This window comes from Camelina sativa, chromosome 13, assembly GCF_030686135.1.
Source record: "Camelina sativa cultivar CO46 ecotype springtype chromosome 13, ASM3068613v1".
NCBI classification, from domain to species: Eukaryota; Viridiplantae; Streptophyta; class Magnoliopsida; order Brassicales; family Brassicaceae; genus Camelina; species Camelina sativa.
This window is the reverse complement of record NC_141892.1, coordinates 12,253,135-12,274,890: the sequence shown is the minus strand read 5'-3', so window position 1 is coordinate 12,274,890 and position 21,756 is coordinate 12,253,135. Positions and strand designations below refer to the sequence as shown.

The 21,756-nt window shown below is 33.4% G+C and overlaps 1 protein-coding gene and 1 pseudogene across 2 annotated transcripts; one reads left to right on the top strand and one right to left on the bottom strand.

The window, feature by feature from the left end:
• The first annotated feature begins 2,184 nt into the window (after positions 1-2,184).
• Positions 2,185-8,206, top strand: LOC104736627 (myrosinase 2-like; annotated as a pseudogene). The gene is made up of 12 exons (XR_015578550.1): positions 2,185-2,386; positions 2,496-2,559; positions 2,668-2,729; positions 2,824-2,899; positions 5,009-5,177; positions 5,273-5,502; positions 5,579-5,690; positions 5,772-5,935; positions 5,968-6,018; positions 6,102-6,136; positions 6,232-6,335; positions 8,116-8,206. The product of XR_015578550.1 is annotated as a myrosinase 2-like (transcript).
• A 7,477-nt stretch (positions 8,207-15,683) lies between these two features.
• Positions 15,684-19,211, bottom strand: LOC104768233 (uncharacterized). Its single transcript, XM_087480614.1, has 7 exons — positions 18,351-19,211; positions 17,938-18,231; positions 17,574-17,855; positions 16,698-17,167; positions 16,509-16,614; positions 15,825-16,423; positions 15,684-15,741 (listed from the first exon to the last, which is right to left on the bottom strand). The coding sequence occupies exons 1-7, from the start codon at positions 19,209-19,211 to the stop codon at positions 15,684-15,686; spliced, it is 2,670 nt and encodes an 889-aa protein (XP_087336740.1).
• Between the last annotated feature and the right edge of the window lie 2,545 nt (positions 19,212-21,756).

The following is a 21,756-nucleotide window of genomic DNA, read 5'->3' as shown; positions in this document are numbered from 1 at the left end:
TCATATGTTCATTACCCCGGAGTGTGCAGAGAGTGTGGGTATCATGGGAGATCATGGAAAGCGTGCGGGAGTTGTTAGAGTTGCTGGAGGCAAGTTTCTGAGAGTTATTGGTCGAGCGAGGGGTATTGATATTCAGATTGCGGGAGAGTCTTGGCCTGCGGATTTGCTTATCAGCCCAGTGGAGCTGTATGACGTTATCTTGGGGATAGACTGGTTGCATCGGCATATGGTTCATCTGGATTGTCATCGAGGTAGAGTGGAGTTTGAGCGCTCAGGAGGCAAGTTGGTTTTCCAGGGGAGTAGACCAACTTCAGGGAGTCTCGTGATCTCGGCTATTCAGGCTGGGAAGATGATCGAGAAGGGCCGTGAGGCTAATCTGGTTACCATATCTATGCTAGAGTCAGTGGGGAAGTCTACGATTAGCGGTATTCAGGCTGTGGAGGAGTTTGAGGATGTGTTTCAGTCATTGCAGGGATTACCGTAATTCCGATTTGGGGATGTGCATCGGTCGATGTTGGAGGAGCATCGGTCGATGCAGGTTCAGCTTCTGCATTTTGACTTAAGTTAAACGCTATGTTTTGGACAAAGGGAAAAGGAAAACCCTTAAATCGTTTCTTTTGTCTCATTAGTCGACTTTGGCCGATTTTGAGAGAAACAGAAGAGAGAGTGAAGAGTGCTTGGTGTTCTTGAGTGTTCTTGGTGATTTCTTGGAGTTGGAAGCTGTTTCTGTAGAGAATTGTAGCTGGGATCGTTGTAGGAGCTTCCTAGGAGCGTTTTCTTCCTTTTTTTGGGTCAGATTTCATTTGTGGCAAAGGTAAGTGCATGACCATGTCTTATCTTAGCTGGAGATTCCTCTGATCTGTTTGTTTATGTGTAGTTAGGCTTGTTAGAATTTTATTTGAGGCGTTAGGAAGCTTTCTTGTAGCTTGGGATCGAGTCTTGTGGTTGTAGGAACGAAGATCTGGCGAGAAGTTTTGGAAAAATCGATGCTCGGCATGTGCATCGGTTGATGCACTATGTGTGTCGATCAATGCTAGTGCGTGGACGACGCGGATTGACCTATGAGCATCGGTCGATGCCAAGTGGAGGCGTCGGTCGATGCAATTAGGGTTTCCGCATGATGTCGATGCAAGTGGAAGCATCGGCGATGCAAGTGAACCTTGTGTCGACATCATGCGGAAACCCTAATTGCCTCAACCGATGCAATTAGGGTTCCCTGTTGGTGTTGGTCGACGCAAGCTTTGTGTCGGTCGATGCAGAGTCTGGTTTGTTTGTTTATTGTTGTTTGATGGTTAGAGTATCTCTATTGCTTGTGTGTATAGCCCAGTAGATGGGAGGATTGCCTTACTGAGTGTTTATAAAATACTCATGCATTGCTATTTGTGTTTGTGATGCAGGTAAAGGCAAAGTGTGATCGTGGAATCAAGGCAATGAAGAGGAGGATGTTCTAGGGACTCGATTGGTTGTTGTCTGGCATTGTTAGGTTGCTAGAGTTGAGTCTTTAGAACTTGCTAGGTTGTCAGTTCCTTGTTTCATGTTGTTTGACATTGGAATAGTTATGTTTGGATATTAGTTATTCTATTATTTAGTATTACTGGATATTGGTATCTGTTATTCCGTTGTTGTTGTGATTGTGGTTAGGTGGCTAGTGGGTATGTGACCACTAGTTGTAATTTATTTATTATTATTATTATTTATCATTTAAAAAAATGGTCACATCGTTTCAATTTTAACTCGTAATTTTACCAATACTTTGTTATTTCTAATAACAACTTAGATATTTCTCATTTTATTCAATAATATCCACCGTTTTTTTTTTTTATCAAATCAACTTTAAAAAATATTACTAATCAAACAGTTCACTCACAGTTGAGATAAAGAATGCAACATTTTACGCAATGAAATGATCGACAGAAAAGCAAAGACGTATATATGAAAAAGTGGAAAGAAAGAATAATATAAGTCATATCTTTAGTCAAGTTATTATAGCAAACGACCGATCCCACTAGAGTTCGAATGGCTACGAATAAAATTTTGTCCATTCAATGATAAGCCATATCCGTTAACGCAGTCTAGTGTAAGTGATCCCACATTTCACCTAAACCTCCCAAGACGCTAAGGCAAGGTAATGCATATGCCACTCTTTACATGGCTATATAAACCCTAGATTGGTACAAAGCTTCCATGCAACTTAACAGATACATCAACATATTAACTATGAAGCTTCTTGGGCAGATTAGTTTTTCTATTGTGTGTGGTGACTTGCAAAGCTGAAGATATTACCAGCGAGGAGAATGAGCCATTCACATGTAGCCAAACTGATCGTTTCAACAGACTCAACTTCGATAAAGACTTCATCTTCGGTGTTGCATCTTCTGCTTACCAGGTATGTAACATGCAAATCACTCATTCTGTTCAGATAACCCACATTTGACGTATAGAAAATCCCACTAACACTAAATCAAACATTGCATGGTTTTTTCTTTTTATTTCAGATAGAAGGTGGTAGAGGTCGTGGACTTAATGTTTTGGATGGCTACACCTCACAGATATACCCAGGTTTGTCGTTTGCATGGTTTCTTTCGATTAAAAACTTACATAGTTATAGGAGAGGAATGTTGTTTATATGTTTCTATATATTTCTAGTGATTTTTTTAACCCTATCAGAGAAAGGAGGAGCCGATTTGAAGAAATGAGACACTACTTGTGACTCATATACGTATTGGCAGGTTAATTCCACAATTTATATGCTTGCTAATGTACTCAATGAATTATCTACAACTATGTGTGGATTTACATGTCACTGTAAAAAATAAACTACAGAAAGATATAGACGTGATGAGCGAACTCAACACTACTGGCTACAGATTCTCCTTGCCGTGGTCAAGGATCCTTCCACGTTATGTATACATTTATTGATTTATATGTTATATGTCGTATATGTTATTGTTGCTATTTGGAAGTGTAAATATCTAGTATAATAAAGTAGGCTTACACCCTATGAAGAAGCTTTATATATCTGCCACGTGTCACCTATAAATCTTTTGGGTTTTTTTTGTTTTTCTCATGTTTAAGCTAATTATTAATAGGCTATAAATAGTTAATGGGTCACAGAGATATCTCGACTTCCCAAAGCAAAACCGACAGAATCTCACAGGTCTATCTTCTCCTCTTTCTCGCCTCTCACTTTTTCTGACCTCTCCTCTCTTATCTGTTCAATTACCGCTAGAAGCCCTAATTAATCTTACCTCAATTTTTATGGTGTTTCATTGACTAACAACGGAGATCTTAAATCAATATTTCGTTTGTAAAAAGATCATGTTAACGTCGTTAAAAATCGTAACAATGATATGTGGGAAATTTGAAAATCGTGATAGTTCATGTATTTTCTTATAACCTATAAAATAGTTTAAGTATTTTTCTGGTAACGAAAAAGAGTTCGTGTTTTTTTCTGACAATATTAAATAAGTCATGTATTTTTTTGCATTTTTCCTTTTTTTGTTTCATCTTTGTAATTTAAAATTATGAGAAACACACTCTTGTATTTTTGATTATTATCATCTAATTTAAAATGATATAAGTTATGTTCATATTTAATTTGTTTGTGACATGTGACATATTTTCATATAATTTTCTTTTAAATTTATTTTGTGGTCTCTTTTTAATATTGTCTTACCTAATTATTTTATATTATATAATATTTTCTAATTTCAGTTACTCTCTCCTTACTGGTGTATTTGGTGTTTATTTTCTTAAACATCTAATATTTATTTTTAATTAAACCTAAAATACAACATATTTAATCATATACATTAATTCTTAATTTAAATATACACTTTAGTACTAAATTGTAACAGAAATTACATAAATTGTGGATTAAATACCCTAGCAATTATAATTATAACTCCTCTAATTTATTTTTTGAGAAATGTAACTTCCATCACTTCTTATCCTATAAATAATCATTCTCACATCCTCCTCCATCATATCTCAAATCCTAAATATTTTCTTTGTTTTTTTTTGTTTTTAATGTTCTTGCATTGGTTGAAAACTCAATGAAGATAATATTGTAAGAGTTTAATAATATATTTTACATTGTTCTCCATTTTATTTCTTCTTGCTTTTATGTACTTCTTTCTTTATTTTAGATTTTAGATTATTTCTTACATATTCATATATATATTTATTTGATTCTTAAAAATATGTAATGTTCTAACTTCTAAGGAAAGAAATTTTTGTAATATAATTATGAAATATCAAATAATTTTTTTTCAACTCTCTCTTACCTCTAACAAAATTGTAACACATTTTTTAAGAATACTCATCATTATGTTTAGTCTCTGATTAAACATATAATTAAATAAAGATCATTAAGCTATATTTATTTAATTCAAATATGTACTTCAAAAGGATTTCTCTATATAAAAAACAATATAATATTCTATTTTCTATCTACCTTTTACTACAAAGATGAAACAATTATAACTAAATGTAGCAATATAAATTAAAATGAAGGCAATATAAAAAAGAGATTTAAAAGTAAAATTAATTTTTGGGAATTGTACTTTAAAGTTTTGCTTGTACTTCATATGATTTTATAGAGAATAATTTTGTTTCTCTCATTTAGTATTTTAGGTTATGTGTTAGCTTATATGAACAACTTAAATTAATATTTGAATATCATAGTTAATTTTCATTTTATCATTTTTTTCTTAACTTCAAATCCTGAGAGAAACTAATGAAAATTGTTATTAAAGTTAAATAATAAAAAAACAAAAAAAAAATTAAGAGATATGTATGTGTGATTATATTTAAATTAGTTATATATTATAAATTTGTATGATTTTTTAAAAAGTGTAAATTTTCTAAAGACATTGAGATTTAGATTTTTTTGCTTTTTATCATTATTAAATAAAATTAAATTAATTAACATAATTTATTATATATATATAACAATAGGCGCATGCACGGGATATAACCTGTATATGATAGGTATAGATATGAGCAGAATGAAAGAGGAATATGGGAATCAACGAAGATGGTATTAAGTACTACAGCGATCTCATCGATGGCCTCAAAAATAAGGGTATAGAGCCTTTTGATACCCTCTTTCACCGGGACCTTCATCAAACACTACAAGATGAATATGAAAGTTTCCTGAACAAGACGATGATCATGTATGTTTTTTGATGCCATTTGCTTATAAAGAAAACATAATTCTATAAATATTTGAACTTGCATTAACGAAAATATAATTCTATAAAATGTGCAGAGAAGATTTCAAAGATTATGAAGATCTGTGTTTTGAGAAATTTGGTGATAGGGTAAAGAACTGGATCACTATTAATCAGCTCTACACAATGCCTACGAGAGGATATGCGTTGGGAACTGATGCACCCGGTCGATGTTCTCCTAAGATTGACAAAAGATGTTACGGCGGAAATTCTTCAACAGAGCCCTATCTTCTTGCTCATGCTACAGTTGTTAAACATTATCAGGTGGGTTCACCATTTATAATAATACATTTAATCATCATTTTGTAACTTGTGTTGTATACGTCTATCTGACAAAAAGCTAGAGCAAAAAGGAAAGATTGGACCTGTGATGATAACTAGATGGTTTCTTCCGTTTGATGACATTCCAGAGAGCAAAGAGACAACATATCGGTCTAAAGAATTTTTCCATGGATGGTATGTACATATCCACTAATGAAATTGTTTATACAATATTGTATATATAAAAAAGTAATGAAAAGTATGCATGTATATCAGGTTCATAGAGCCGCTAACAATGGGTAAATACCCAGACATCATGATGAAATTTGTGAGTGGTCGGCTTCCAGAGTTCAACGAGACAGAAGTCAAACTTGTAAAGGGTTCATATGATTTTCTTGGTCTCAACTCTCAACTATTACGTCACTCAATACAATGATAAAGTAGTTCCTTGGGACGAACAATGATAAAGTAGTTCCTTGGGACGAACACACTGCCATGATGGACTCAAAAGCAACTCTCACATGTACCACACTATTTCTACATATTATTTCTTTTTAATTACAACATTTTGTGACTATCAATGATGTCATCCTTGCGAATTTACAGCTAAAAATGCCACGGGTGAGGCCCCTGGTCGGCCAGTATGCATGAATAATCCACCCCTATTCTTTCAGTCATTTTGTTTTAATAGAAAATACATTCTACTGACTTCTTATATTATATATCCTTTTATCAGTTCAATAACGGCAGTTATTACCACCCAAAAGGCATTTACCACGTGATTGAGTATTTCAAAATCATATACGGTGACCCTTTAATATATGTCACCGAGAACGGTTAGTTCTACTACTCATCTCTTTCATCTAGACATGTTTCAATATTGGTTCAAAAAATTGACTCAAATACTATGAAATTAGGAATCAGAACCGCCGGTGGTAATTGATATCTTGTGTTTTTATGTAATTTTAGAATTTAATTCTTCATTGTTTTGTGCATATTCATGAATATTTAGATTGTTTAGGTTGCATTTTGCATCAAGTTTGTTATCTCAGATGATGGAGTAGAGATGTACAAGGAAAGTGTGTTTTGGAGCCAAATAAGTCAATAATTAGCAATATAATGGAAGACACACATTTGGATGCACACAAGATGATTGATGATTCGGAACCAGTTTGCAGTCCCTCAAAGATCGACTCGTATGAAGACCTTTATTTGGGATTTAGCTCCAGAGTTATTTATCTAAGTTATTGGAAATTGAGTAAGCTTTGCAATGGAGGTGATTTCAGGCCAATCAGATGTACGTGTAAAGAGTTATACCTGTTTGAGTGAACGTATATACAGCCAGAGTGAAAACAGGAGCCACACGCGGCCAAGAGCAGCGGCCAAACGGTTGCCGAGTGAAGACCAGCGGCCATCCCAATCGGTCAAGAGCTGGCCGATGGATTTTAGTAAGAGGAAGATCGTTTACAGCAGCGGCCAAGCTCAATCGGCCAAGCCATGACCGTTGGAGCCACGCGACCTCATCAATCGGCCAAGCCATGGCCGATGGAGCGCAAGAAGAGAAAACACCGTTTAAACCAGCGGCCACCACCATCGGCCAAAGTGTGCCTGACCATCCCAATGGGCCATCTCAATCGGTCAAAGCATGGTCGTATGAGATCATCACCACACTTGTTTTAGTTTTGATCGGGGTTTGACCCGGTTTGAACTGGGTTGACCTGACTCCCTTTTATTTTGCTATAAAATACTCTAACCCTATTAAGGGCAGACTTATCTCTTATTTTTGGTTTATCTTTTGTTTATCTCTTGTTTAGCAGCTACTTAGGATTCTTAAGCTTATTTACTCTTGGTTTGTTGAATGATTAAGTACTTCTAAGTTTTTTATTAGCAATTTCTCTTTCAAATCTCTTAATCTATAATCTCTTATTATGATTTCACAAAGATCAAACTATTTCCTTTGTGTGATCATGATGATGAGTGAGTAGATCATTAGAACTTTGGGCTAGGTAGATTAGGGAGATATATGATTGATCTTTGATGTCTAGAGCCTTATTTATGTGTTTCCTATCTTGGTTAGTGTTAATAATGCTGGAAAGCCTAGCTTGAATTTAAACATTAGGATTTCCATTGTCCAGAAGATGTTTGATGAAATTCCTGAACCAAACTATTCAAGGGCTTTGCACTCCTAACCAATGGAAATTGATGATTAGGGTGCTTAGTGGTATTAAGACTTGTTCTTAATGCATGCTAGCTTTGTGATTGCCTTTGGAAAAAGTTGATTATCACTTGATTAGCATAGAAATCTCTACCATGGAAATGGATTGATTTGCATTAGTGTTCTTAGCCATAGGATTGTTCTTGATTGTTGCATGGACATCTAGGATTGGTTAGCTATCTCCCAAGTCAATTATCTTGCCCAAGGTTCACTTGTTTAAACTTGATTCAAAGTTTGTTATTAGTTGTGTTCTGTTTCTTTTCTTTAATTTGTTTGCTAGTTAAGATTGTTACAACAAAACCAATTCTTTTTAAAAATAGATTAAACAACTTTGTGTATTCTTAGTGAGTTGATTAATGCAGATTGTGGATTGATAATTTAATTGACTGAAATATACTACATCAGTAACATAACCTTCACAGAGGCATTTCACAATTACAATCGGATTGATTATCTATGCAGTCATCTATGTTTTCTCCGTAAGGTCATCAAGTGAGTGAATCATATTCTTCTTCCATTTTCCTTTACATATATAACAAATACATGTAAGTATGATAAGTCAGACGCATGCATTTAATGGTTGTTCTTTTTTTTAGGGAGAAGGGTGTCAACGTGAAAGGATACTTTGCTTGGTCTCTTGGTGATAATTACGAGTTCTGCAATGGCTTTACATTAAGATTCGGACTCAGTTATGTTGATTTCGATAACAATGTCGCTGATAGAGATTTCAAAGAATCTGGCTTATGGTACCAGTCGTTCTTAAAAGACACCACCAAGAACCAAGATCTCCTTCACTCGAAGTTCTCCTTCAACAACCGCGACAGGACCAGCCTCGCATGAAAAACCCAACCCACTTTATTCCCATCAAGATCATCTTCATGTCTCATCTTTCTACTTACTCCATAGATAAGGAGTGTCTTCCACTTTATTCCCAACCCACTGTACTGAATAAAAATTTTAATAAAAGATGATCAAACTTAATAAATATTTTATTGTTATTTTTCTTTTTTGTATATACTACATTAAATCATGGGATGAGAAAAAGAAAATCTAACTAAAACCAGGGGCGGATCCACCTTATTCAAGGGTAGTGCATATGCACTATATGAAATTCTAAATAGTTTAGTTTATATATTAATTCTTAAAGTTAAAGTGGCATAATGGTAAGAATGCACCATATTAAAAATGAGATCATGAGTTCGACACTATCTATGTTACATTTTTTTAGTTTTTTGCATCTGGTGACAAGTTTGGCTAGATCCGCCACTGACTAAAACCAAACTCAAAGGCATACTAGTTTCATTTTATCATTTTCATACAAGATAAATATACCAACTTTGAAATTATTTTACATACCAATTAGTTTTTGTTTTTTTTAATCCAAGAATTATTAGTCTAATTTTTATTTATTCCTAATGAATTTCCTAAAACATGTTACATTTATTTTATGGTTTAATCAATCTTTTAATATGGTTTATGTTATTTGTTTTCTCTGGTAATTAATTAAATAAAAACCCAAAACATTTCTTAGTTCTAACTTTTAACTACTCTCAAAAATCTTACAAGTAACAATTTAGTCTTTGTGGAGCCGATCTTGTATATACTACTATTAGGCATTCGCTGTTTAAATTTCTCGAGCTAAAAATCGAGCAATCTAGTGTGTTTATATTTCCGAGAAAGCGACCACAAAATTTGGTTCAGACTGTACAAAATTAATGGCAAACGAAAATGATATATTTTTTGGTCTTTTTTTCTGAAAGAGGAAATATTTTCTGGTTTCATTTGTTTCACCGAGTTTATCTCTTAGTGCCAACCACAATGAAAATAGAGCGCAGAATATGCTTCGCAAATTAGCCAAAAAAAAAGAGAGGTTCTAATGCAAATTTAATAACACTAACACATACAGTGTGACCAAATTTGTAGTGATTCGTATGAGGGGTTCTCAAATACAATATTAATTATTAATAATTTTAGTATTATCGAGATATATTATAATAATCATAGAGAATCAACTCATACATAACAAACATCCACGTAAATAAATAAAATCGTCAACAAATGAAACAATAGTCTCATAGAGAAAAATGTATACATAAATAGAATCAAAGACTCATATACTTGGAGTCTTATAAGATGCTAAATGCAGAGCCAAAAATAAGAGCCGCGACAGCTACAACGAACGAAGGCAAAATCACACCGGATCCAGAAGTAGGACTAGGTGCAGGAGACTCAACTGATTGAGCAGAGACGATGGTAACAGCTAGGTAAAACATCGCAAACATGAGAGGAACAAAGGAAGATTTGGAAATCGCCAGTTTCTAAGTATTGGAATATATGATTCAAAAATTGCTGAAGATTGAAGAAGGAAGTGAAATGAGAATGTTTTGGAGTAAACATGAAGTGGAGGTGAGAGTATATAAAGAGGTTCGGGCTGACGCGGAGAAGAGTTAGGGCAGGCTGTCCTAATTGTATTTTTTTTGTTTTTGTTTTCCAGCCTGGGGAATAAGCAATAACAGCTGTTTCTTCTTTTGTGTTGGACCTTCACATGTTTTTGGTAATCGACGGTTTATGTTGTTCCCACGTGGTTTTGAACTCCTTTAAAAGGTTGTTTGTTTCTCAACTACCGTTGCGGCGCCTTTTAGTGTATGAGTCGGTGAGCAAATAATAGAAAAAGTCAAAAACTGCGCAAACGTGTAAACTGATAGTGATTTGGTAGAGAACCATCGGCACAAGTTTTTGGTGAATTGGAAATGTGTGTTCTTTTTTTGTAGGGATGGTTATTAGTAGCCATGTGAACTCCATACAACTGATTGGTGATGTCAAACATAGTATATATATATATATATATATATATATCGGGATTTAACCCGTGGTACATCACAGGACAATTTTTTTAAAAACTAAAATTTTTCCATTTTAAGAGAGGGTATTGAACTTTACATTTTAAAAGATTTTAGAGTATTCTTAAAATCACTTGTTATTCAATTGATAATTTTTAAAAATCTTTAGAAATCCTATGTTATTCAACTTGACATTCATGTAAAATCATTTAAAATAATGCACAATCTCTTGTTATTCAATTAGAATTTATAAAAATTACTTGAAATCTATTGTTATTCAAAGTATCACAACTTTTAAAAAAAAATGCTACTTTAAATGATTCTAGAAGACTTGTTTTTATGTTTTAGTTGAAAAATATGACTAATAAAATCACACCCTTTGAGGTGGAATTTTGAAGGATTTCAGAAAAAAAAACATTGGTTCATCCTTTCCGTAACTCTTCCCGTACAGCTCTGAGGTTTCCGATTCACAGATGTCACCACCATCACCTTTCCAGATTTTCTTCATCTCATTCGTCCCAGCAAGGTAGACCAATCTTCCCAAAACAGTTTCAGTGGTCGCAGTTAACTTTATGATGGTGACCACAATTCTTCGCCGCAATCATCTTCCAACCAGAACACAAAACTCTTCCTACCGTGTATCATAAGAGAGCATGAAATGACAGTTTCAGTGGTCACAATCAACATTGGCTACCGTGTTAACACTTGGTCGTGTCGCCGTCGTTCCACTTATCGCCGCAAGTACGTTAATTTGTTAACTGCAATTTGTTTTGAATTCGATTATTCAAATGTTGTGGTCTAACAAGAAAATCTAATCCTTTCTGGTTATGTAGAATTATTTCTTGAGCTCAATATTAGACTCAGATACACTTTGTTTTGGATAGTTCTATTACAATTTCAGACATTGAGTTGGAGTTTCAAACGTTCAGCTTAAGTTTTACTCTTCACTTATGTTTAACTAAACAAACTCCATCTCTTTAGTGTTGTGTAATATTTAATACATTGGTCTCACAATATGCTATCGACATTGCTATTTTACCATGCATTGAATCATGCTTTAAAAGAGACCATTTGAATATGCAGGTGAAATGAAAGCATAAACTGATCATGATGAATCCTCTTTCTATTGTGCTTTGCACTCAAGACGATGTTGCTTGAATTTAAGCTTAATTATGATGCAAATTATGAATATATCTGAAGCCATATACATATTGGATACATTCATATGAGGAAGAGTAGTATAATGATTATATTCGTTGGGGAAGGAGAAGGGGAAGGGGAAGGTACAACTGTGTTTGTGTAAACCCAAAAGACTTGCAAAAGGAGAAGGGGCATGTACTTTTGTTGATCTTTACAAGGGCTGTCCTAAATTAATGCACACTTCCATTATCTCTATTTGAAGTAGACCTGCAAATATGTTTGTCCAACTTTTCTAAATTCATATACAGAGAAGCCTTTGATTACTCAGACTTTGCTTACTACCACTATACAATATAGTCTTCAGATGTGTAGTAAATCTCTCCCATCATGAATCACAAATTAAAAATTCAAAGAAAATGTGAAAAGGAACTCAACTTGTATGTTTAGTTGTCTACCAAAGTCTCTTAGCATTAACTTTGTTCCATTCCATTACATGGCAAATTGGCAACGACAGTGTTTTGTTTTCTGTTTTGATAAAGGGATGGATGATGTGAATAAACTCAACTTTTCCTTTTTTTTGTTCTACAAATCTCTCAGAATCACCTAAAATCTCAACAAATCACAAGCTAATTTTTTTCTTCTTAAAAATAAAAAATAAACAATTCAACCAAATAATCTAAAAACTCACTTAAATCTCACAAAATCTAAAATTTCCAAAATCTCACAAAATCCTCTCAAATCTTGTTTCAATACCCCCTCTAAGTTATAAATGTTTGTTGATTTTGTTTAGTGTTTGAGATGTATAATTGTATTTAGATTGTTAATTTTAGGGTTTATTAGTGGTACATTGCATGATATTTGGTTTTTTACATAATCGTAATTTAATTAAAATTTTAAATCTTCTAATATTGATGGTGTTAATAAAATAATAACATGATGAACACAAAATTAAATAATATTTTAATTTATATTTATATCAACTCAAATTTGTCTTGCTATATAACTTGTCACGTGATATATTATAGTTTCTGTTTCCATATAATAGAAGCAAAGAATTCAAAAAACAATAGAAAGTGTCAGTAATTTATTATAGTTACTGTTTACAGAAAATATTGATTGCAGTATTGTGTTAGAAATGGAATGTAAAATATTAACGAAACAAAATATGATGTTATCGTTATTTTGGAAAATTTTATAGGGATTAAGATTGTAAACATGTTTTTAAATAATTATAACTAAAAGAGCATAACACAAAATGTACTTCAAAAATGTTAATATAAATATATTTATATATGATTGGTAATGGTAAATTGGTAACAGAAACAAATCCTATAAAAAAACAAAGAGTGTTCTCAAAACTTTATGACACATTATAATTTCCCAAATATTTTTTTATATTAATAATTAAAATTACAGAATATCAAGATACTGAAATTGTGGATTGTCAAAACTTTTATGGAATAGTTTAAACCCGAATTCAATGGCCTTGAGACAGAAAGTGGAAGCATAAAATTAGTCAATCATGTGTAAAAATAACTAATTACTGTATTGCCCTACTAAACTTTTTGAGAAATAAAGAGAAAATGAATAAAAGAAGAAGATTTTTTTTTTGGTAGGAATAAAAGAAGAAGAAATGAATAAAAGGGTAAATAACCTTTTTTTTTTGGTAGAAACAACCAAATGAGATATTATGGAAAATCACTAGTTTGACCCAAATTGAGCAGTTAATTGCTAGATTAACTCCTAAAATTTGAGGGTCAGTTGGGTTAGTTTTATACCGAAAATACCCTTTTTTGCTTTGTTAGGAAAAAAAAAAGTCAATATTACCCTTGGTTAAAAATTCCTGCAATTTCGTTTTTTTTTTTTTTTTTTTTATAAAAGTCTGCCATACAAGTAATGGCAGATTAATTTGTAAGTGGCAGATTTATTGTCGATGGCAGTTTTTCTTTGGCAGACTTATTTTAGATGGCAGATTAATTTGCAGAGTTTGACGGCAGATTTTTTTTCTATGGCAGATTTATTTGAAGTGTGTAACGACAGTTTTTTTGTGAACAACAGATTTTCTTAACGCGACAGACTTATTTATAAAGTCATGACAGATTTTCATTGTTTTAGTCAATTTTCTTGGAATTTTGTGGCAGATTTTTTATGATTGTTGTAACAGTTTTATTTTTCACTTAAAAAATCTGTCACATTGCGACAGATTTATAAACGTAAAATTAATTGCTAGTTTGACATATAGTGGTGACAGATTTTTTGTAAGTTATGACTGATTTTTGGATTGATGGAAAAATCTGTTGTTTGATAACAGATTTTCGAAAGTCTTTTTAAAATTGCTATATTGACCCACATGCACAATATACGTTATGGTAGATTTTCTTATGTTATGACAGTTGTTTTTTCCTACTAAAAAATCTGCTGCTTGATAACAGATTTATTATATATGAATACAATGATAACAGATTTGTTTTATGTTGATATAGTGACAGCAGATTTTTTTTCGGGGTAATGACAGATTTATTAGTACCTTTTGTGACAGATTTTTTTAAAGTTAAGCGACAGACTTTTGTAGCAGTTGCCATATATGGCGAGAATCTAGGGTTTACCTTATTTTTTTCTCTTTTGTATCGTGCCTCCCCTCCCCTCCCCCTATATCGACTGAAATTTTTTTTCTCTTTTGGGTTCATCTTATTTTTTCCATAAATTCCTTCTTCCTCCTCTCCAATGTGGATTTAATCATGCTTTCTTTCCTTTTGGGGTTCATAATCGACTTCTCTATTATTTTCCTTTGAAGGTGGTTTTTTTTTTCCTATATCTTCCTTCACGTTTTAGAGTGATTGTTACACAACCAAGAGAATATGAAGCATGTGATTCTCGTTTGTGGTAATTGGATTTTTGACAAAAACAAATGGTTGTTTGTTGTTGATAATGAAAGGGGTTCACGAATTCTACAATGTAACGATCAAAGCAGATTTGATGATTGCATTGAAATGGTATATGAGGATTACAGGCTGGATAACAAGGTATTTGATGTTGTCTTGAGTTACAAGATCTCGAAGAGGTTATTGCAGGATTTACCCAGTGATACACCACCAGTTATTATCGATAATTCTCGTCAGTTGCACACTTTGATGGGACAATTGGAAAGGGTTACAGGTCGACTTTGTGTTGAAGTGAAGAAGAAAATACAGACTGATTTGAATCACAAAGGTAAGAAACGAGAAAGAGATGAAAATGATCAGGTTGGAGAAGAGTATCTTGATATGGCCATCGACACAAATGAAGAAGAGATCGATGAAGATGATAGTAGATTTGATTATTGTGATGACTATGACGGAACAGATTCTGATGATGAGAATTTTACCATGTATGGAATTCCACCAGAAGAAGAGGATCAACAATTGCCAATGAAGAACAGGAGTTCATCTTTTTATATTGAAGAAAATAAGGAACCTGTTGATGTCTCAAAGGTAGACTTGTCTTCTGTGAATTTGGCTGTTGGGCAAATGTATGATACAAAGGAGCACTTAGAAACACGGTTGAAGATACTAACCTTGGTACAAAGGTTTGATTATTTTGTTTACAAATCGAGACCAACACTACTGATTGTCAAGTGTTGGGTTAAAGGATGCAAGTGGAGGGTAAGAGCTGCAACAATAAATCACTTTCCAAAGTTTGAGGTCCGTGTGTTTATTTCAGCACATACATGTTCTGTAACAGAGCGCTCTACACGTGCCCGACAAGCAGATCATCATATTCTAGGAGAGTTGTACAAAGATTTTGTTGGTGGAGTTGGTCCCAAGGAGAGTACTCCCAATGCATGTTGCTGAAGCGTTAAATAAACGCTTTCAAATCAAGGTATAATTTTTCTATTTATTTAGCATTATTTAGATTATTTTGTTTAGCTTTATCATTTTTCCGTTTTTTTGTTCACAACAACGAAAAAAAAATATTTGTTGATGATAGATGGATTATTGGAAAGCATATCGAACGTTAAGGCATGCTCGCGAGTTGGTCAGGGGTAGTCCAGAGAGTGGTTATGAGCAGCTTCCTACATATTTGTATATGATAAAAAGGGCAAATCCTGGAACTTTTACACAGCTTGATGTTGATGAAGCTCAAAGATTTAAGTACTGTTTTCTAGCATTTGGTGCAAGCATACAGGGATTTCCGTTTTTGAGGAAAGTGGTTGTTGTGGATGGTACAATGTACTTAAGAGCATACACACCACAATCACCTGGATTTTCATTCCGAGGAACATTTTTCTTCACCCTTCTCAATTCCAACATTGCTCTGCTCTTTTTACGGTTTGTCTCAATAATCATGTCACTTAACATCGCAGGAATCATTCGCCTTAAAGGCAAACATGCAATGGCCATTTGTTCGTCATTCACCAAGGTTGGTATGCTATCATAGATGTGAATCTTCTTACCTCGCAAGTCAATATCCAAAGCCACCCAATGGTTCCCATTGACAAAAAGACAAGCGTATAAGTTATCCACATCAATCCACCACTTCTTGTTCGTAGCTGACTCCTCAGGATATTCACCAAAAACGTGTTTCACATAGGAATCCCGAAACACAAAATTCTTAGGCCCCATATCAAACTGTATGTAGTCCTTCTTCAATGTAGTCATCAGATCTTGGTCTAAGAAAGCTATGCGCTCTTTAGGATACGGACAAGGCTCACGCATATATCTTCGCCGGAACATAGCCATTGCACAACCCATGTGCTACATTCAAAAAAATAAAAACTAGAATAAGCGAAAATATAGTATTGAATAAACGCCTATACTAAATTATCAAAAATAAACTTACATGTTCTGTCAACCATCCATAGTCATAGCTTGGCCAATGTTTCCTTGGAGTCATAATTTTCCAATAGAATCTCACAGCTGCGTTGCTGGTGCTAAGTGGCTCTTCCCTGTGAATATAAGAAAGAGTTAGTACATATATAGATAATGATAGTAACTTTTATAAACTATTCAGAGTTGTTGATGTATATACTTGTCAAGGCTGAGAAAATCCAGAAGTCTCTGATGTTTCTCATCATCTACAGGCTTAAGATGATCGCCTAACACATTATCACCCTCTGTAATGATCCGCTTGACTGTCGAGTTACCAAGGTAAGGATACTTCTGCGATCCTGCCAACTGGGGCACGCGTCTAGAAGTCTTCGAAGGTCCAGGTCCATCCAACTTTGTCAAAGCCTCTCCAAGGCGGTTTAATGTCACCTCAAGTTTTTTATGTACCAACTGATCCTCCTTGTTGGACCATGTATCTTCAGAACTGGAAGCTATTTTCAATTTAGCTTTCTGAACTTGGGTAGTGATATCCTCAACATCGTCATAAGCAAGACCAGTAATCTTCTTTTTCTTGGAAGTTTCCTTCTTCCCAACCTTCACAGATTCCTTCCTCACCACCCTTTGAACTGGAAATTCATCTTGTGATGTCTGCTTCATCTCAACAATCCATGACTGCAACCGAACAGAACATTCCAAGGAGGTAAGAAAATCGAACATGAGAAGCAAAAACAATCCATGATATGTTTAAGAAAAAAACAAACAGAACATGAGAAGTTTAAAAAAAACAGAACATGAGAAGTTTTATAAATTCAGAACATGAGAAGTTTTAAAAAAACAGACCATGAGAAGTAAAAAAAAAAAAACAGAACATGAGAAGTTTAAAAAAAAAACAGAACATGATAAGTTTAAAAAAAACAGAACATGAGAAGTTTTATAAATTCAGAACATGAGAAGTAAAAAACAAAACAGAACATGAGAAGTAAAAAAATAAAACGACGTGGTCGAGTTTTTTTAAAACAGAACATGAGAAGTTTTAGACAACAACAGAACATGAGAAGTAAAGGAAAATGTAACTTACAGGTGTTTTACTTGTTCCCTCATCATCGTTAATGGTGTGCGAAGTGGCATCATTCCGTACATCAGCGTCTTTAGGCTCTTTTCTTTCTTTCTCCAATGCTTTAATCCTCTCACCCATCTCCTCTTTGAACACCGTCATTTTTTTTTCAACGAATGTTTCAAATTTACTCTCCAAAGCATCTATTCGACTGTTGACTGTTTTGCCCAAGTCAGAAATAGTCTCATTCATTTTCTCAATCGCCCTCCAAATATCCAAAGAAATTGACTTGTCATCCTTACCATCCTACAATAACATGTTCATTAATATCATAATAGAGAAGACAAAAAATGTTAATCAATTACGGTAAAGGAAAACGAAACCTTACCTCCATGTTAGTTACATTTTCTCCTTGTTCACATTTAGGATCACTATCTGTCAATCTTTTTTTCTTAGGATTGCACCCTCTGTTGTCATTCACCTTATCATCTTCAGCACTTCTTTTCTTCTTTTTTGAACTTATACCAACTGTTTTGACACAACTCCAAGCATCTAGAGACAAACGGTTATGAATGAGATCTTTAAGTAGCTCGTCTAGGTGTAGATCCGTATGCTCATCTGTGTCAGACCATAGAGGATACATGTTTTCCTCTGAAACATGAACCATATGCCTAACACGAACCTACAAGCCATGAATAAAGTGATTAACACTGGTAATAACTTTAAATTCACACAAATTATTAATTGATGTCAAAGGTATTTTTTTTTAAAAGATAGTAACAAACTAGCACCACTACTAACCTGTCCATGCAACTTCTTCTCGTTTTGGATGAAGTTTGTGAAGTTGATACGTTTTCGAGATGATCGCCAATCAAGATGTGGAACACCAGTGGTTTCTATCCTTCTAACCCCATAACTTTCTCCTATTCCAGTAACACTCTCATACAACCAAATTAACAAAGCATGAACACACCCGTGTATGGTGTATGAATCTCTGTCATAGTCAACCATCTTCACAGAATTCACTAGACTACTAAAAGCAACCCGACCCCATGGATGTTTTTCAAAAGCAACTGGATCTAAAACTCTCTTAGCGGTTGCCAACGGGATTCTAGATGTATGATGAATTCCATGTACGCATACTGACAACAAACATAACCTACCAACCATCATCCTCTTATCAAGATGCCATGTTTTGCTAGAATCAATAACCTTTACCAACTCACTCCACATAGGACCATCAAGGGTTGTTGGTATTTTCATTTCTTTCCAGAAATCATGGTGATCAACATCAAAGTTCTCTAAAAGGTCAAATGCATCACAATTTAACCTTGTTATCTCTGCAAACTCATTTACAGAAAATCTAATTGACCTATTATCGATCAAAGACCAAACCTCATGAATGTTGTTGATTCTCAGCTGATGTGTGAGTAGAAAGTGAACTCTCTGCGCAGCCCAGGTGTATTCCAATTCAGCAAACTTTATAAACACTCCAAGAGATGAGTCCTTGAGTTTATCCCACACGTCCACCCCTAATCCTTCTCTCAAGATTCCAATTTTGGACACAAAACAGTTGTGGTTCATGCTCCTATGTTGGAGAGGCGATTTCCCTTCTTCATAAAGTAGAGGAGGATATTTGATGATATTGCTTGATGATGCCATTCCTAAATAATATATCAAATCTATCATTAATACAAGTCAAAGAGAATCCGATAAACAATTATATCAAAAAACAACAAATCGACACAGAGTAATATATAAAATCAAGACCAAATTCTTCAATAACTAAAGACCCAAAATATATAAAAAGTGAAGCTCATGACCATCAATTGAGACTTGTGGACAACAGTTGGAATTGAAACTAGTGACACAAAATAATCATTTCTCTATTACTTAAAAATGTTAGATATCCAATGATCTCAAAAGAGAACTACTTACGTAACAATTCATGGCCATTTGGTTACTATATATTCTAGAATTCTGACACACACTACCAACACTCAGATGTAGTATAACTAAAACCAAACAAGAGTCACCAAGAAAAGAAGAAAAAAGGTTTGTTCAGACTATTAGCTTCAGTATAGACATCAAGAACCAATGTAAAAAACAAACAGTCAACTCTCGAAAGCAATAATCTTAATCTGCAAATTATAAACATTGCCATAGTTGATCGAATCCTGTAAATTTACTAACAGAAAAACAAAAATCCCATCCGTGAAGAAGGATAAAAGATATACCTGCTTTTAGTTTCCACAATTATCTGCAAATGCTTGATTTAATCTTCTGTTAACTCCAATGCAACTTGTATATCAAATCCTCCTTAGGACTCTAAAATCATACAAACATCATACAATTCAATGGAAATCAAAGAACTTGCATAATGTAGACAGGGATAATTGGAGAAAAAAATCATATCATAAAGCCTAACCGGAATTATGAAGCTATTGAGGATCAAGACCCAAAACAAGAAGCCTAATCCTTCCACCGAATCTGTCACAAGAGCAAGACCCAAAACAAAAATAAGGTTAATCTACAATTGCAATTAACAATTCTGTTCATTCTTATAATAATCCAATTAAAAACTCACCGCCGGAGAAAATCACCAACCACCAAAGACACTAAATTCTTATTTCGCCGCCGGAATTCTTTAACCCAACTACGCTGGCGTCTGTAACTGGATGGAGCAGTGAACACCGGTGATTACAAATCACCAACCACCAAAGCCGCTAAGTTCTTATCTCGCCGTCGGAATTCTTTAACCCAACTACGCCGGCGTCTGTATTTGGATGGAGCAGTGAACACCGTGATTACAGCTCTTAATCACCGGTGGAAGATGACGGCAGATCGGGTTTTCTTTGGGGACTGTAAAACCTCTTCTTCGTTCTTCGCCGGCAGACGACACAAAGTTTTCTACAGTTTAAAAGAAAAATGTCGGGTTTAGGGTGTTTTGATTTAATCGATTTTTTTTGTTTTATTACTTAATTTTTATCTCCTTCTACAGTTTTAATTGGACTTTTGGTAATTTAAACACTAAATTGTGTCATTCTAATTTTTCCCAAAAGGAGAGTGTCAATCTAGCAATATTTTTGCAAATTTGTGTCAATGTGGTCTATTTTCACTAAAAAAAAGATATAATCTTAAAAACTGCATCGACAATACCAAATGACACTTTTTGTAACAAGAAAAAAATGTTAAAATAATACTCTTTATAAAATAGAAGAAATATTAATTAATATTTACTGAATTTATTTCACCTCTCATCTAACAAATAAGATATGGACCGTATTAAAACAATTAGTGGTGGAAGTTTTATTTTAAGTTAACTTGACAAAAACATATTTTGATTTGATAGAACAATCAAAATATTATAATGTGATAACAATTGTTTTGATAAAAACGTGTAAGAGGGTTAGAACTGAAATTAATTTGATGTTTGATGAGTTAAATAGAAGTATTAATCTCCTTCGATATCTCTAATGTTTTGTTGCAATACTACCAAATTACTTATGTTTTACGGATTAAGTCTAAAAATACCAAACATTTAATAATATAACTATGATAGAAAATAAAATTGTATAAATGTAATATTATTATATATAAAAACAAGTGTTAATCTTCTTTGACACTTTTAATTTTTAATTACAATACTAAGTTACTAAATTACATATACTCTAAAAATTAAATCTAAAACATAATTAATAGATTTAAAAACTCTAAAAAATTAATGTTAATATATATAAAAATAAATATTGTCTTGCGGGTTAACTCCTAATTTTTTTATTATAAAAAAAAATTTTGAGACATTATATATATTAAAAATTATTTTTTATATAAACATGCGGGAAAATATAGTTAAAAAATATTTTCTCATTCACGAAAGAGCATTCATATTATCGATGTGGCACAAAGCCAAAAGCAACTTAAACTATGGTAGTGATAATTGATGTACTGCCACAAAATCAGACAGCAAAGTAGGAACGAATAATTGAGATTTAATGAGAAAAATGCCAAAAAAACATGACTTATTCAAACTAATTTATAACTGATAGAAAATATATGAACTATCTTGATTTTCAATTTTCCACCTATCATTGTTACGATTTTTAACGAAAACACTATTAGCTCTTTATTCTTTCTTCTAAATTTCTAATCATAACAAAAGTTTGAAGTTGAAAAAAAACAACAATTGAATATGAGGTTAAGATAT